The 16,986-nt window shown below is 39.7% G+C and overlaps 1 protein-coding gene across 8 annotated transcripts in view; it reads left to right on the top strand.

The window, feature by feature from the left end:
- Window positions 1–16,986, top strand: part of HDAC3 (histone deacetylase 3) — an 83,283-nt gene that overhangs the window by 25,157 nt on the left and 41,140 nt on the right. For all 8 annotated transcript variants that reach the window (XM_087960990.1, XM_087960988.1, XM_087960986.1 and 5 more), the window contains exon 3: window positions 10,671–10,813. In XM_087960990.1, the coding sequence (XP_087817116.1) occupies window positions 10,671–10,813 (143 nt within the window). The remainder of the gene's footprint in view (window positions 1–10,670; window positions 10,814–16,986) is intronic.

Raw genomic sequence — 16,986 nt, 5'->3', positions numbered from 1 at the left:
TATTAACCTGGAGGTATTTCTTAGAAGGGGCAAAACACCCATTTGAGGTGTGGACGGATCATAAAAATTTGGAGGCTTTGAAAACACCTCGGAAGCTGTCTCCCAAGCAAGTTCACTGGGCACAGTACTTAAAGTGCTTTAATTTTTCATTGAAGGGGAAAAGAACTTCATGGCAGATGCTTTATCTAGATTACCTCAATATAATAGTGCTAGCCAAGAAATGGTAGGGCCTATTGTCCCAACCAAACAGCTCGGTAGGGCCTATTGTCCCAACCAAACACCTCGGAAGCTGTCTCCCAAGCAAGTTCACTGGGCACAGTACTTAAAGTGCTTTAATTTTTCATTCCAGGGGAAAAGAACTTCATGGCAGATGCTTTATCTAGATTACCTCAATATAATAGTGCTAGCCAAGAAATGGTAGGGCCTATTGTCCCAACCAAACAGTTGGCAGCTCCAGTGGTTACCAGAGCCCAGAAAAAGAAGGAAGTTGATTTATCAAATGATTTAACTGCACAATTAAAAGAAGCTCTAAAACTTGATGGTTGGTTCCTTGCTCACTCAAATAACTGTACGGTTAGAGATGGATTGGCATGGGTAGGAGCCAGATTATATGTGCCAGCAAAGCTGAGAAACCAAATATTACAGCAAGCTCATGACTCTAAAGCTGCTGGACATTTTGGATTCGTGAAGACCTTATATTTGGCTAAAAGGCAATTTTGGTGGCCTACCTTGAAAAAGGACATTGAGACTTATGTGGCCAGCTGTCCTATCTGTGCCTCAACCAAGCGGCCTCCTGGTAAACTAGCAGGCTTACTACAAAATGTGGCTAGACCAACTGCTCCATGGAAGGAAATTTCTATGGATTTTATAGTGGAATTACCTGAAAGTGGGGGGAATACAGTTATTAGAGTAGTAACCAATTTGTTTTCCAAATAGGTACATTTCATACCTTCTCCAAAAATCCCATTTGCGAAAACGTTGGCTAAACTGTTTATTTTACATATCTACAGGTTACATGGGGTTCCTGAATGCATAATCTCAGATGGGTGTCCAGTTTACCTCAAACTTTTGGAAGGAGTTCCTGAAATTTTTGGGCTCTGCCCAGGGCTTAAGCTCCACCCACCACCCACAAACCAATGGGGCTTGTAAGAGGACTAACTTGGTATTGGAACAGTATCTTCAATGTTATCTAAATTATCAGCAAGATAATTGGGCTGACCTATTGCCATTCGCTGAGGTGGCATATAACAATTCAGTACATAGTTGTGCTGGGTTTACTCCATTTAAAGTGGCTTCGGGACAAGACTTTGTATCCATACCGGAGCTTCCATGGGAGAAACCTAACATTCAGTCATTAGATGAATGGATAACACAGCTCCAGCTTACCTTACCTTACCCATAAAGCATTAGATGATGTTCATCAAGCCCATAAAAAATTTGCAGATAAAATGAGAAGTCCACAAAAACCCTATGAAGTTGGTGACAAGGTTTTTTTATCCACCAGATATTTGCAGACCGCACAAAAGTCAAAGAAGCTTGGACCTAAGTATGTTGGACCTTTCTCAATTGAACAGATTGTGAACCCTGTGGCAGTCCAACTGAAATTACCTGAAACCCTCCAACGGATCCACCCTGTTTTCCATGTTAGTTTATTAAAACCTGAACCTACCTCTGACTTGAGACCAACTCAGGTCGATCCCCCTGTGCCATTGCTAATTGAAGGTGAACAACATTTTGAAGTTAAAGAAATTTTGGATTCTTGAAAACGGGTCGACTCCAATATTTAATTGTTTGGAAACATTTTCCAGTAACGGGGGAGGACGGGGGATATGGATATGGGAAGTGAGCTGGAGGTGTTACAAAACAGAACTGTATAAGCTGGTGGGGGGTAGATTCTTGCTTTGGATTCTATCCTATGCTATGCGCAGCTGCAACTCTTTATCAAAATATGTCAAGGTCAACGGACAGAGGCCTCATCACCACCTGGAGATGCCCACATGATGATATACACAACTTTTAATTGGATGCGCCAATTGAACTATTGGGGGTGGGAACGTTGCCATTACTTTGTAATATGTGATTTACACACCCGTTTTCTCAGATTCAGAATTCTTTTGTTGCTACCACTTGATTTCCAGTAAAATATATCTTTTCTCTAATTAACGGAGTCTAAGTATTTCTTTCTTGGATTTTCAATGGAGCACTAGCTGACACATATAATTCTTATTATTCAAACAGTGAATTCCTACTCATACGGAGGAAGCCTAAACGGCCATTAACTTGGTTTAAACAAGGTTCCAAAGAACATGCCATCCATGAAAGAGAAACATAAAAGAATGAAAGACAGTAGAAATCCTGAGGAACTTAAAAATAATAATATTAAGGAATATGAAAAAACAGCAAATAAAGTTTCAAAACATATAATAGAGAACTGAAATGCATAAATATAAAATAATTTTAATGAAAGCTTTTTCTGTAATACTTTGATCATATCAATTACTATACATATTAAAATAAAGGTACCTAACAAATTCAAAATACAATTTGAGCTCACTTCAAGATCATATTTACAACGCAATCCTATGCATGTCTACTCAGAATTAAGTACCATTGTCTTCAATGGGGCTTACTCTCGGGAAAATGTAGGATTGCAGCTTTAGTCTACTTAAGTTAGTGAGATCCTTGTGCTTTGATGCCTGCTGCAGAGAGATGTTTATATTAAGCTCCAATTTAGTCAGCTTCATTCTCAAGTCTCCTCATTCAGTAATATACAATCAATTTCATTTTAGTTGTAATCTATGACCCCCCCTACTCACCCTCTCGATTTGAACCTGAAGCTTAGTGGGGAAATGCTTTGGTAGTTCAGTAGGTGGAGGTGAATCACACAGGCCTGGCAAGGACTACACATGCGTGGCCTAGCCCCAGATTGCTCTGAGAGGAAAAGTCTTGTAAAACACAGCCTGGGAAAACACAGACTAAAAATAACTGTAAATCTAACAATATGGATAAATGACACAAAAATGAACCTGAAAACAATATTGAGTGATTTAGATCGTGCCAGGCAAGAAAGTTAAGGAATTAGGTGCACAGTTTTTTTCATCTGTACTGCCAATGAAAGGTCAACTTCCAGTAAGAGAACAAAGGATTATAGACGTAAACCACTGGCTAAAGCAAGGGTCACCAACCTTTTGGACCTCAGGGCCAAACTCATAATTTTAAATCCCAGGGACCACTAACTGGTTCTGTGGGTGTGGCCTAATTTGTGGGTGAGGCTTGGTCATGTGACTGGATGGGCATGGCTTGTATGTAAATATTATAAATATTTATATAAATATTGATTTTTTTTTATAAAAAAAGAGCAACTTTTACCCAAAATCAGGCAAAGCGGGCAGGCAGATTGAGTTGCTCACAGAATCACAGATGCATTCAGAGATCTATCTATCTGCCATCAGCTAGCTCAGTTTGTCACATAAAATTTGCTTGTGAGCAAACTCATAAAATTAACTCACAACACACCATGTATGTAAATATTGATATTTTTATTTAAAAAAGAACAACTTTTGCCCAAAAGCAGGCAGGCAGATTGAGTTGCTCACAGAATTATTCAATGATCTATCTGCCATCGGCTAGCTCAGTCTGTCACATAAAATTTGCTTGCCGTGAGTTTGCACTGAATAATAGAAACTTCCGTCGTAAGGGAAGTTCAGCTGTGCTTAAAAGCAGAGCCGAAGATCTAAAGACTAGCTAGAAAGCAAGAAATCCAACCATTTCCTGCTTCCTACCTAATCTAAATCTCCTGGCACAGCAGAACAGCTGATGGTCAGAAAAAAAATAGCAATTTAGCACTCAAGTTTGCGGGGTAAGGAGTGGGCGGGGAGGGTTCCCACAGGTCATGTGGGCGGCGCAGCCTTGTGTTTCTGCGCAGCCTGGATTAATTGCTTTGGGGGGGTGCTCTGGGGGTGAGATTTCTCTGGGGCCCACCAAAATTTTCTCATGGCCCACCCAGCGACCACTGGGCTAAAGAGTTGGTGTCACCAAGAGAACTTTGGATTCCTGGACCATGGTCTGCACTACCCCAACAATGTGCTTTTGCAAGGGATGGGATGTACCTAACAAAAACCAGGAAAAATGTTTTTCGAAAACAACAGGCTCAACTTATCCAGAGGCCTTTACATTAAAATTGAGGGGGGAGGGTGACCAATCTCTAGGATCTCCAGGACCTAATTCCAAGCAAAAACCTCCCCAAAATAAATCAAATATTGAAGAAGGAGCAATGGGAAGGAAGACAAACACCAGGAAGACATAAAAGTCAGACATAAAATATCTCAAATAACTATATACAAAAAAAGAAAGTTTGGGGAACAAACAGGGTAAACTTGTATTATTAGTACATGAGGGTAGATATGATACATTTGCAATTACTGAAACTTGGTAGGATGAAACCCATGACTGGAACATGCTGATAGAAGATTACAAACTTTAAAAAAAATAGGCCCCATAAAAGAGGTAGAGTTGCATTATAGGTAAAGCATGATTATAATGCTACAGAAATGCACGAAACCAACGATGAAAACTTCCTAGAATGCATATGGGCCAATATAAAAGAAAAAAGAATGATATCACCATATACTACAGGCCACCCAACCAAGCAGAAAAAATAGGTGTACTTTTTGCTAACCAAGTAACTAATATATGTATGAAACATGCTACAATAGTAATGGGAGACTTTAATTACCCTGACATCAATTGGAAGATAATTCTGCTCTATGTTTGTTCATACATTCTCTTGCCCTTTTAATTTATTGGATTTTTATCACACCAGGCATGGCAAATAATTTAACAACCAGTTCTCTGCCATAATGACTGGCTGGGTAGGTGTGGCTGGGGTAGGCATGTGACTGGGTGAGAGTGAGTGACGTAGAGTTGGCCACACCCACTCAGTCATACCAGTTCTTAAAAATTTGGCTCCCAGTGTTTTCTGTGGGATACGAGTCCAAATGGCTCTTTGAGTGTTTAAGGTTGCAGACCCCTGTGCTAGCCTGTGAAGAAAATACATTGTATATATTTCTAATTCATGAGCTAGGCTGAAGCTTGAGAATGGTATGTAGGAGCAAGGATCAGAAACCTCTGCTAGGCTAAAAACCAGTTTTAACCAGAATTTACCGATATGATAGTTACTCTAGTCTAGAGACAACACCTAGGAACTAGGACCTTAAATGGTAATTTGTAAATAAGGGCAGGGGGTGATAGAATTAGAATAGTGGGAGATGTAATCAGGGGTGGAGATAATGTATTCAGTTTAAATGCTTTGAATAGGTTATGATAGCAATGAGTACTAAGCCAATGAGGAAAAGGTGGGAGGTAAATTTGTAACGGCAATAAAGAATATAAGGCAAACATTGATGATTTAGGGTGTATCCATAGTGTGAGCTGTCTACTTTCTTTGCAAAGCTTTAAATAAAATTAATGTTGTTATCTCTTCGAAGTTTTGGCTGGTGATTGTTTATTTCAAAACTAGACAACAAATCCCACAACTATATAAGGAAACAGTGAAACAAAATCAGCAGTGAAGATTTAGTTGTTCACCATTGAATGCAAATTTGAATATATATCTCCTGGATACTCTAATGTTGCCGTTCTCAACTCAGTTATTCCACTGACAAGGAATTCTGGGAGTTGTAGTTTCAGCAGCTCTGGGTGGAAAACTCAATCTTATCCAGTCAAGGTAACAATATAAGAACAACTAGCTGATACCCGTGCTTCACTACGAAACTATATGGTTGGGCTTAGTTTTTGGGGAGGAAAATAAGGAAAAGAAAATTCTGCCCCTGCCTACCAGCATCCATCGGTATTCATCTGGCTAACATCCTGTAAGCGTGTGAGAGAGTTGAGGGCTGTTTGGAAACTGAAACAGTATTTTCTGTGAGCAAGAAGGAGACAGCAAGGAGCCTGGGCATGGCTTAGCTCAACTGTTCTGTACTAAAGCTGGTTGTTGCTATGAAACTAAAACTGAAACTCCTCTCCTCTGTTTGTGTTTTGCATTTGGAACAGATTTTTTTTTCAGGTGGGGACGGGGAGTAGAACTCCTTAGCTTCAGAGCATGTTAATAATAATACAGGAAATACTAATGCTCTGATAGTCATTTTGAAAAAGAACAAAGATTTTTTCTCTCTTTAATTTTTTTCCTTCCGGTTTGATAATTTTCTCAAAGTGTTTACTCGCCACTTTAACAGATAATTCTGAGTCAATAGTGAACTTTCTCTTGGGGTTGAGTTTTAGTAAAAAAGGATCCTCTCTCCCAGTTCCACACTGTTCACTGAAATCTGCTCCAGCACAAATCTTAGGTGGTCGTTGGCTGTCCTGGCTTCATGGCAGCCATCTTGGGGCTGCCTCTTCACCTTGTCGTGGCTGAGAGGGAAAGAAAGCTCCAGATCAGGCAGGAAAGATCCGCAACCTCACAGGGCAGCCCTCTTTGCTTCGCTGACTACAGGGCAGCTTTTCGGAGCCCATCAATGGGAGAATTGGCACAGGAGCACAGAGACCCGCTCCTCATGTCCAATCTTGCTGTGATGTCAGCCAGAAGTCATTTTCAGTCTTATAAGTGGCCACAAATTACTAGCAAAAGTGGCATTTGATCACAGGCCCCTTTTGCAAGAAGGGACAGGAAAGACAAAGAAAAAAAAGGAAAGAGGGCAAGAGAGCAAGGAAGGAAAAAGAAGGAAAGAGGGGAAGGAAGAAGAAAGAAAGGAAAAGGAAAAAGGGAAGGGAAGGAAAGGAAAGAAGAAAGGAGATTATAATGAGAGTGAGTGAGGGTCTGAGGTAGATCCTGCCTTAGCATTTGGCCACCAGCAGCCCTGCTGCCTTTTGTCATCCCCTTGTCCCCTCTTCCTGATCTCTCCTGGTGGTCTCCCCTCCTATCACTGAGGTTGCTTTGGTTACAAAGCCGGGACTCCTCGTAAGGAGATGGTGAGCCTCCCTCTGACCCACACACTTTGCCCTCCCGCACATACCATGAGCAACCTGGCCAAGGACAGCAAGCACAGCAGCAGTGGGAGCTAGCCATGCCCAACATGGCCACGCCCCTGGCCACGCCCACCCCATCCCCCCAAAGTCAACCATAATCCTGATGCGGCCCTCAATGAAATTGAGTTTGACACCTCTACTCTAGATGATAGGCTCAAGATCCAGATAGATCTTAACAGACTTGAACACTGGGCCCTATCTAACAAAATGAAATTCAACATAGAGAAAAGTAAAGTCTTATACTTAAGCATGAAAAACCAAAAGTACACATATGGATTAGGTGAAACCTGGCTCAAAAACAGTAACTGTGAGAGGGACCTTGGAGTCCTAGTGGACAATCACTTAAATAAGAGCCAGCAGTGTACAGCAGCAGTCACAAAAGCCAATACAGTCCTAAGTAGCATTAACAGAGGGATTGAATCAAGATCACATGGGGTACTAGTACCGCTTTATAAAGCCTTAGTAAGGCCACACTTAGAATACTGCATCCAGTTTTGATCATCACACTTTAAAAAATATATTAAGAGTCCAGAGAAGAGCAACCAAGATGATTAGGGGCCTGGAGGCTAAAACATGTGAAGAAAGATTATAAGAACTGGCATGGCTAGTCTAGTGAAGAGAAAGACCAAGGGAGTCATAATAGTGTTCCAATATTTGAGGGGCTATCACAGACAGGAGGGGGACAACCTTTTTGTGATGACCTGGGGTGTGGCACAAAGGCAACACAGTCAGATAATCAGTAGGTGTCCCTTAACTAGCTCCAACTTTGCCCCCAATATCCTGGTTACCTTCTGGCTGGAGAAAAACTCACCCAGGAACAGCCTTTGGCTGCAGAGAATCAATTCCAAAACGTGGTCAACAAAAACTAACTATAAGTCCAATCAAGGCAAAATGAGGTAATTAGTTTGGCAGGGCAGGAGCAAGAGTTTCAGACATGAAGGCGATGAAAAGGGGGTGGGCCTGGGTCTTCCTCTGAACTCCCTCTTCCTAGTTCTATTTCTCCCCTGCTCTGCCCAGCCGGACTTTGCCCTTCCCCAGTTTCCTCCACAGCCAACTGAGCCACACTCCCACTCCCGCTGTTTGTCTTCCTCCTAGGATTCAGACTCTGATAGGGGCATGACACTCTTTTCCAAAGCACCTGGAGGCCAGACAAGGAACAATGGATGTAAACTGATCAAAGAGATTTAATGTAGAAATGAGAAATTTTCTCAGAGTGAGAACAATCAACCAATGGAACAGCTTGCCTTTAGAAGTTGCTTGTGTTTCATCACTGGAGACTTTCAAGAAGAGACTGGACAGCCACTTGGCAGAAATGATATAGGGCCTGCTGCTTGAGTAGGGGATTGAACTAGATGACTACAAGGTCCCTTCCAAGTCTGTTATTTTGTACACTTGCCTTGCCTGTCCCCATATATGCCTATGCCGATTTGGCGATGGTTAGTGTGGGGAAAACTGGAGAAGCAATTATTATGTAAGCTCCATTAAAATCCTAGAGGAATTTTATGTTTAAACTTCGTACTTAAATTTCTTTGTTTCAGTCATCATGAGAAATTCTGTCTTTCTTGGAGTTGCTTCTGTCTTGTGAAGTACTTGTGGTCTCATTTTTTTCAAAATGGTCAAAGGAGTTTGTTTGCAGAGTATATTTAAGCTGTGCTTTATCTGTGAACTCTTAAAATCTTTTTAATGCCAGTAACTTTTTCTTTAAAATAAATTACTATTTTATATTGTATAACATTTAAAGTTGCCTTAATGCAAGGGTGTCAAACTCATGGCATCACAGCAGCGTCATGTGACATATCGCAACTTTCCCCACTTCTTTAAACTGGGTGTGGGCGTACTTGCCTGTGGACCACAACTTTGACAGCCCTGCTTCAAGCACTAGGATAGATAACAACAGCTCAATATAAGCAGTATATGTATATACAGAAGGAGAAAGGATGGGAGGGAAATAAAATGAAAAAAGAAAATGAAAAAAATTGGGATGATAATTCTTGATAGCCAAATAAATGGCCATTAACATGGTAGTATAGATGCTGATATATAGAATGTATGCATTGTATTAAATATGCTGACCACTTTCCAGTTACAGGTGTATAATGTAATTTCTTGATAAATAATAATTTAGTCATTTTATATTTTTTAAAGGGTAGCATGCTAAGATCATTTTGGAAGGCTGAAAAATGGTTTCATAATTTTCTCACTATTGCCCAATTTGTTCTATATAAATGTAGGAAGGAATTGCTGGAAAATGATAGAATATAGCATATTCCATCCATGTGAATGGATCTTACATGTTTGCTTTTTATTATATGATTTTCATAGATTGACATAAATTAAAAGTCTCTGTGGTTTACAAAGAAAATAATTAAAAGATTATTGTGAGTGATATATCACATCATGGTTATGATATGATTGATATTATAATTTGGTATGATAAACAATACAGTATTCAGATGGTTACCTTTGCCAAAGGTTCATCGAAATATAACAATGGTTAGGATCTTTATGAATTCAAGCAAGCAAGCTTGGAACCAAGGTTCCCTTTGGAGCATCATGTCCCATAGTATGGATCTAGTAATGATATTTTTCATCTTGTGGTCCACACCCAACTTACCTCATGTGGAGTCAGAATTCTCTTGATGTCAAACTAGACTGGTAGAATTAGGCTTTGTAAGGTGGTCCTGATATAATCCTGTAGCAAATTACATAGAGGTTTATAGCACTTTTACCATTTTGGGAAGTCTACTGGCAGCCAGTGCAGCAATTTTGGAATGAGTATCACCGATTTGATCACCTCCTGATTGAACTACCCCACTGTTCTTTAACTGGGGATGCCTTTGAAAATGACTCAGAAGCTGGAGCTGGTGCAGAGGGTTCCAATAGCAGATCCCCCAGCTGACCCTCTGCACCAGCACCAGCTTCTGAGCCAACTCCAAAGGCATCTCCAGTTAAAGAACACCGGAGTAGTTCAATCAGGAGGTGATCAAATCTTCCAGATAATTGGTGCACCAATTAAAGATGAGCAAAAACTTAGTCACAACTTCCACTGGAATTCACACACTAAGATTGATTATTTGATAGCCATGATACTTAGTCTTATGCCCCTTTAGTCCCATCTAATAGCCCAGTTGTTCCCCAGCTAAAAGTTTTTAGATCCTGTACTAATGCTGAGTTACTATTAATTCTTGTGCATATTTTGATCCCCATGTTTGGGGTGTTGTTACTAATTTAATTGTTACTCTTGAAAAATTGTGTTCAGTAATAGTAGTAGTAGTTTTAACTGTTTTGTCTTTTTATATTTAACACTGTCCAATTTCGTTTCTTCCTCCTCCAATTGAAGTCTTCTCCATCCTTTCCTCCCCATGTATGTAATTGCATGTAGATGGGCGAGATGGGTGTGTATACATAAATGTTTGCCAGCTTATGATACCCTACCACATATATCTGAGAAAGTGAACTCTAGTCTTATAAGCTTGTTCAATAATAAAATAGTTATTATTTAAGATGATGCATAACTTAAAAAAAACAGATTATTTTATTTGGAAATTGTGATTAGAACTTAACATAAATTAGAAGTTTGTAGTTTAACAACACTTTCGTTACTATTTGAATTCAGCTGTGAACAAAAGCATTTTTTTTTCCTGCAGGTATTTAAGCCATATCAAGCTTCTCAGCATGATATGTGTCGCTTTCATTCAGAAGATTATATTGACTTCCTTCAGAGAGTTAGTCCTAACAACATGCAAGGATTCACCAAAAGCCTCAATGCTTTCAATGTGGGAGATGACTGGTTAGTATTATACACCATTTAGATGTATAAAATGAATGAGAAGGATGCAAAGTTTTCATGTTTTGGAGACTGCATAAGAAATGTCTCCCATAGGATACAATTCATACAATTTGGTATATGTAGGTACACTAAAAATTTGGTACCTAACATCTAAACCATTTATCCAGCTAATTAGGAGACTTATCAGTTTGTCTCCTGCCAAGGACAAGCTAGTACTCTTCTCCATTCTATTTATAGAAACCAGCTGAACTATCAAATCTTCAACTAGTAATGAGACTGAATCCTCAACTGCACTTAAAGGCAATAGGATAGTTTAGATCAGGGGTGTCAAACTCATGTCGTCATGGTGACGTCACATGACATATCGGGACTTCCCCCCTTAGCTAAACCAGGAGTGGGCATGGGCAGCTCATGATGCATCCGGCCTGTGGGCCGGGAGTTTGAGAGCCTTGGTTTAGGAAATGCAGGACAGGTTGTGTGACATACACAGTTGTGTTCTCAAAGAGAAAAGGATGCTGGGAAGCTCAGAAGGAACAGCTGGGCAACAGCAACTTCTTCCCCTCAGATCTTCTACAAATGACTGTTCCTTCATTTTGCCTTATGATAGTGTTGATCCTGCTAGATTTGTGATCCTTTGTTATCTCCATAACAGCATATACCTCCATGCCCTCAGTGCGCGGTCACATTTTTGGTTCTTCTCATTTGTTGGGCTTAAGAACAACCCTCTCTCCAAGTCCATTTCCACTTCAGCAAATCCAGGTATGGTTCAAGGATACCCCGTTATAAACTCTCCCCAAGGCTCGCACTTGGCTCTTGGCATTACCACACATGCAACTTGCGAATCACAGTCGAGTCGCTCCATCCATTCACAGGATCTTAGACACAGCTTCAATTTATTGCTTTTTGTCATCCCCCTTTGTCTCAAGACAATGGAACAGCTGCCATTTCCCAAAACAAATGAGCCCAATGCTATCTGGAGGGCTCCCATGCAAGAGCAATCTAAAAACACACGAGGAACAGCTTCCGCTTTTCCCAGAAAAGTCTGAATCAAAACAAAGTGCCATGAATCTGGACACCCTTCCCATCTGTTCCTTCCCCTCCCCCATCTCTCATCCCCTCCCTGGGAACTGTGCAGGGGGAGGGAAAGGTGTTAGAGTTTGCAGTATAAATTCAAATCCAGAAAACACACACAGATGACTGATTCAGCAGGTTTCTTTAACTTCTTTATATACATAATAACATATTGAAGTAAAGTTTACAATACCAGTAGTTTCTTCCAACATAATATAAGCAAAACACAAGCAGCAGCTCAGGAGCTCAGAACAGATTACTTTCAGTTTCAAGCTGAGAGCATGGAGCTAAGCCACACCCTCAATTCAGTTCCCATTGGCTTCCTTTGTTAACCATGTCTCTGCCACTTCATGAATATTTTGACAGAAGGGCCATCAAGGCAGGGGTGGGATCTGACAGGGTTAACTATCAGTTCGGTCATTTACGAGGCTCAGTGATTTACGATTTGCTTCCCTGCACGCTGCTGGCGTATGCCTGTAAATTGTCATCAGCATGCTGCATGCAGAAAAACAGCCTTTCAAAAAGCACTTTTTTCCTGCTTTTTTAAACTGCAGCTGTGCCTCGCATGGCAGCTGAAGTTGAAAAAATCAGAAAATAAAGGTCAGGTAAGAGCCCGGGTGGGCAGGTGGGTAAAAACTTCAGCAGACATAGAACCGGTTCTATGTCTGCTGCTCTTCAGAGCTACTGGTTCTACAGAGGTGGACAGAACCGGTAGAAACCCACCCCTGCATCAAGGGGGACCCTGGCAAGGCACTCCTGGGGAGAGGACAAAGCAACCCTGCTGCCAGAGCCCAGGAGCTGCTAACTTGGAAGGAGTGGCTTTTACATTTGCAAGCCATGTCTCCTGAGAGGTCTTGTGGAAAGATAGGTGAGCCCCTCATTCTTAGCTGTGTGGCTTCTCCCCACCCTCTTTCTCCTCTGCTTCAGCCCAGACCCTTCCATGCCAGGTTCCCACAAGCAAGCCTGGGGAGCAGCTGGCAAAGAGGCAGCCCTCAAGTGACCGCTCTCCCTTTCCCTCCTCCTTCCCCTTGTTTCTGTGGTTAGGGATGAAAAGCCCCATTGTTCCCAGCTGCCAGGAGGCTGCAGGGAGGCCTAGCCTATAAGGCTGGGGGCACCCAATTGATTCACTGCCTCCCAGCTGATGGTCGGTCTATTGCTGCCTCATAGCTGAATGGCTGGGTCTTCTTTTGTTGCCCTGCACAGGAAAACGGAGCTGAAAAGCAGGTTTTAAATTTTAATTAAATTTAATGCTTGTTTTCTTCAGAAAACATGGCAACTAGAAGGTTGAAAATTATCACTTATATCTGAATAATGTTTCTCTTAGGGTAGAACACAGGGATAATGTGTTCTTTACTCATTTTCAAGTACAGGATATTTCATCTCACTGAGTGCTAACAGCACTATTTAAGTTTAAATGTTTCATCAGTTTATTGCAGATGAATAGACATACATAAAGCATACTGTTGTGGGAACATCAGAACATCTTGGAAATGGAGAAATGTCCTTAGCTATCACTGGAATGGCATGCTTGCATTCTTGGATTATGCGATGAACTAGAAATATATATTTCCAAATGCCAAGAATTATAATCTTTTGTGTATATAATATATTCAGAATGATGTGATCTGTGTTTATATTGTCAGTGTTTATCAGTAGAAATGCTGGTACAATAAATTAACATTGTGTAGCAGTTCAGATTTGACAAGAAACCCTCCCAAGGGTACCTGCTGACAAGTCTTAAAAAGCTGCATCTCTTCTTGATCTCATATGGTGGCCACTTGCACCATCACAGGAACGGAAATGTTTAAAGTGGGACTTCAGCACGTATACATGCTTCAAATATATTTTTTTCATCTTCAAATTCAATTTCCTTAATAATCACAAAATATATTGTGATTCTTTAGAAAATCAAAAGTAAGTGACTGGGTGCTATTCATAAAGATGTCAACTTGACTAATGAATGATGCTTTGAAAGGCAGTTGTCTGAGATGGTTTAAATCAAGGGTCTTCACACTTGGCAAATTTAAGACTTGTGGACTTCAACTCCCAGAATTCCTCCTCCAGTCATGTTAGCTCAGTCATGTTAGCTGTCAAGTTTGAAGATCCCTGGTTTAAATTATCATCCAAATTGAAATGGTTGAACTTTAATTGTGTGCTGATGTGTTATTGTTTGGTTAATCATGTTACACACTTCAAGTTAAACATTCATAGTTGACTCTGCTACTACTCTATCAGTTTCTAAAAGGCCTTTAATGAGAGAAATAATTTTCCAGCTACAAAGTGAATGAGGGTGGATCTGCTTGGATTAAATGAAGATGTTTGGAACTAGCACAGAGTGATTTAATTGTGTCACTCAAAAGTTACCACAGTAACTTTTGGCTGGCAGAGTGCTGCAGGAGGCCATCCAGGCCAAAAATGAGGTGGGGGTGGACGTGCGAGGCCCCCCCTGCGCCATGCTTTGGTTAGCAGAGTGCTGCAGGAGGCAGCACTTTCTTTCTCTTGTCTTTAGCAGCATCTGCCAACTCCAAGATCTGGATGGCTGTTCAGAAGAGCCAAAAACATCTGGCTCTTCACCCAGATCAGAGAGAGTGAGCCAGCCCCCTTGTATCAGTGTGTTTGTCACCTTTATCTTAATCATTTACCTGTGATTGATTTAATTGTACTTTTTTTTAAATAAAGTTTTATTGAGTTTTAACAAAACAAATAAAACATCTTATTTGAGTACAGCATGGTTCCGAGTTATCACATTTCCATACAGACACAATTTCATATGCATATTCATCTTATGTATTCAACTTCATATCTTATTACTCTTTTTCCAACTTCTCACTATTTCTCCCTTTACCTCTCTTAATTTTCTTTTATGGTTATCTCATTTTCTTCTTATTCAATTGTGTTTCTTTTACCTAAATTTCTATATCTTTTTATTCATTGTACTTTTGTCTGTCTTGTTTACAATTTCATATGTTCTCTTCCAACATTCTTAAGAAGCTAAATTCCCCCTATGATTGCCAATCGAAGTGCAACACCTTTAAATCTTATTGTTATTATCATATGAAATCTCATTAAACATTGAATTTGTGCATTCTAAAATTATAACATTCAAATTTCTAATATCTATTTTATATAATGTAGAGCTCATCATTCAGACTCTGCTTGGTACTTCCCCTTGAAAATGTAAAAAGAAAAATTCTAAAAACATAGCAAAAACACACACACACACACACACACACACACACACACACACACACATATATATATATATATATATATATATATATATATATATATATATATATAAATAAATAAAAACATCAGTAAACAAAATAGTTATTCAAAATGATTCTAGTAATGGTATGAACCTTGTAAATCTTTCATGTTTCTTTTCAATATCTATCTTTGAGAACAATTGAAATGTTTCCCTCCCTTCTTCATTATTACTTAACTGTTAATAAGCATACCATTGGATAGTCATACAGTTTTATCTTATAAATTATTTACTATTAATAAGCAAAATTATTATTCAGATTCATTCTAATAACTGGTATAAATTTCCTTATAAATCTTTCACATTTCTTTTCAATATTTTATCAATCTTTAGAAACAATTGCAATGGTTCCCTCTCTTCTTTATTATTGCATTAATTATAAATAAACATACCATTACATAACAATACAGTTTTATCTCATAGATTATTTACTTATTTCATTTCTAACTCATTACAGTATTCTACTGTCACAACACTATCTTTTGTACCTTTGGAGAATCCTCACTTTTAACTTAATTTAACTATTGTCTCTGTGTTTTCTAGCTGAGCAAATACCTTTAATCCTAGTACGTTTCCCCTTTTTCTTTATTTCCTGTTTTTGTCCCTCATAAGTTCTTTACCTTTCTATCTTTCCCCCCTTTTTCTCATCTCTTTTTTTATACCCTTTTCTCTCTAAATTTCCCTTCTGTAGTTTTCTTTTCTGCTTCTCCTTGCTGTTGTACTTCTTTTTCAGACTATTTTTCTTTTTGGCTGTTCCCTTTGATCTCAAACTTTTAACTCCTTTCCCCCCTTTCCCCCTTATTACCACACTTTGCATTATTTGATCATTGAAAATGGCTTCTTCTTTGTCCCACCCTTCTTCTTGCTCTTGAAGCTTTTCCTTTGCTTTTCATAGTTCAGGATCTCCATTTCAAAAAATTCAAATACGAAGCCAAAGGATCTTCCTTCCCTTTCTGCATCTTTTTTCTGTTTTTTAAGACTCATCTTCAATTTCTCCAAGAGTGATGACATTTTAAACACTTTTGAACAACCACCCGATTGACTTTAAGTAAAAACAGAAAAAGAAAGAAAAAACTAATGCCAAAAACTTTTTTTTAAATGACCAAATTATCCCAGACTGTTCCTTCTTGTTTCTTTCCTTTACTTTTCCTTTCCGTGGGTTACTGTATCTTTTAATAAGATTTCAGTTACAATGTATCCTCGGGAGTCTTTTCAAAGTTTCACTGTTAATCCTCTTTATTTTTCCAGGTGGCACTCCATTTTTCCATTATTCCAAGTCCCACCCTTTTGCCTGCACTCTTCTCCTTTTTAGGGCTTTGAAATGCCCAAGAAAAAATCTTTATACTCCTTTTGACACTTAGATTTCAGCTTAAGGTTGCCTATTAGTGTCAAAATAGATTAATATAAATTTCTTTCCATACCATTTGTAATTGTCAATATAAAGGTAAAAAAGGGGGTTTTAACCTCCTTTTCTCTCTCCTTCGCCGCTTAAAGATCTTCTTTCAGAAGTATCCCTCTAGGTACTTTTAGATTCAGGGTACCTTGCTTAGATGTTCTCTGTTGTTTAGCCTGGTCTGTCCTGCTTTCCTCTTTGTCTTCCTCCTGCACAATCTTATCCAGTCGGGTTCTTCTTTGAGGTGGCCATTTCTGACCAGTGCTGCAACCGCCTTTGGGGAAGGGAGTTTAGATCAGCCAAGGAGGAGAGATGCGGCTCCCCTCCACTCAGCTAGCAATCTCCCCCCTCTTCACCACCTCTGTGGGATGGCTTCAGCCCCGATCCTTTGGATCAGAGGTGGGCAACTATGGCCCTTTTATGACTTGTGGACTTCAACTC

The sequence above is a fragment of the Notechis scutatus genome, chromosome 3 (assembly GCF_049901735.1).
Source record: "Notechis scutatus isolate UNSWTSFEM ecotype Mainland chromosome 3, rNotScu1.2, whole genome shotgun sequence".
In the NCBI taxonomy this organism is placed as follows: domain Eukaryota; kingdom Metazoa; phylum Chordata; class Lepidosauria; order Squamata; family Elapidae; genus Notechis; species Notechis scutatus.
This window is presented reverse-complemented; position numbering and strand designations above follow the sequence as displayed.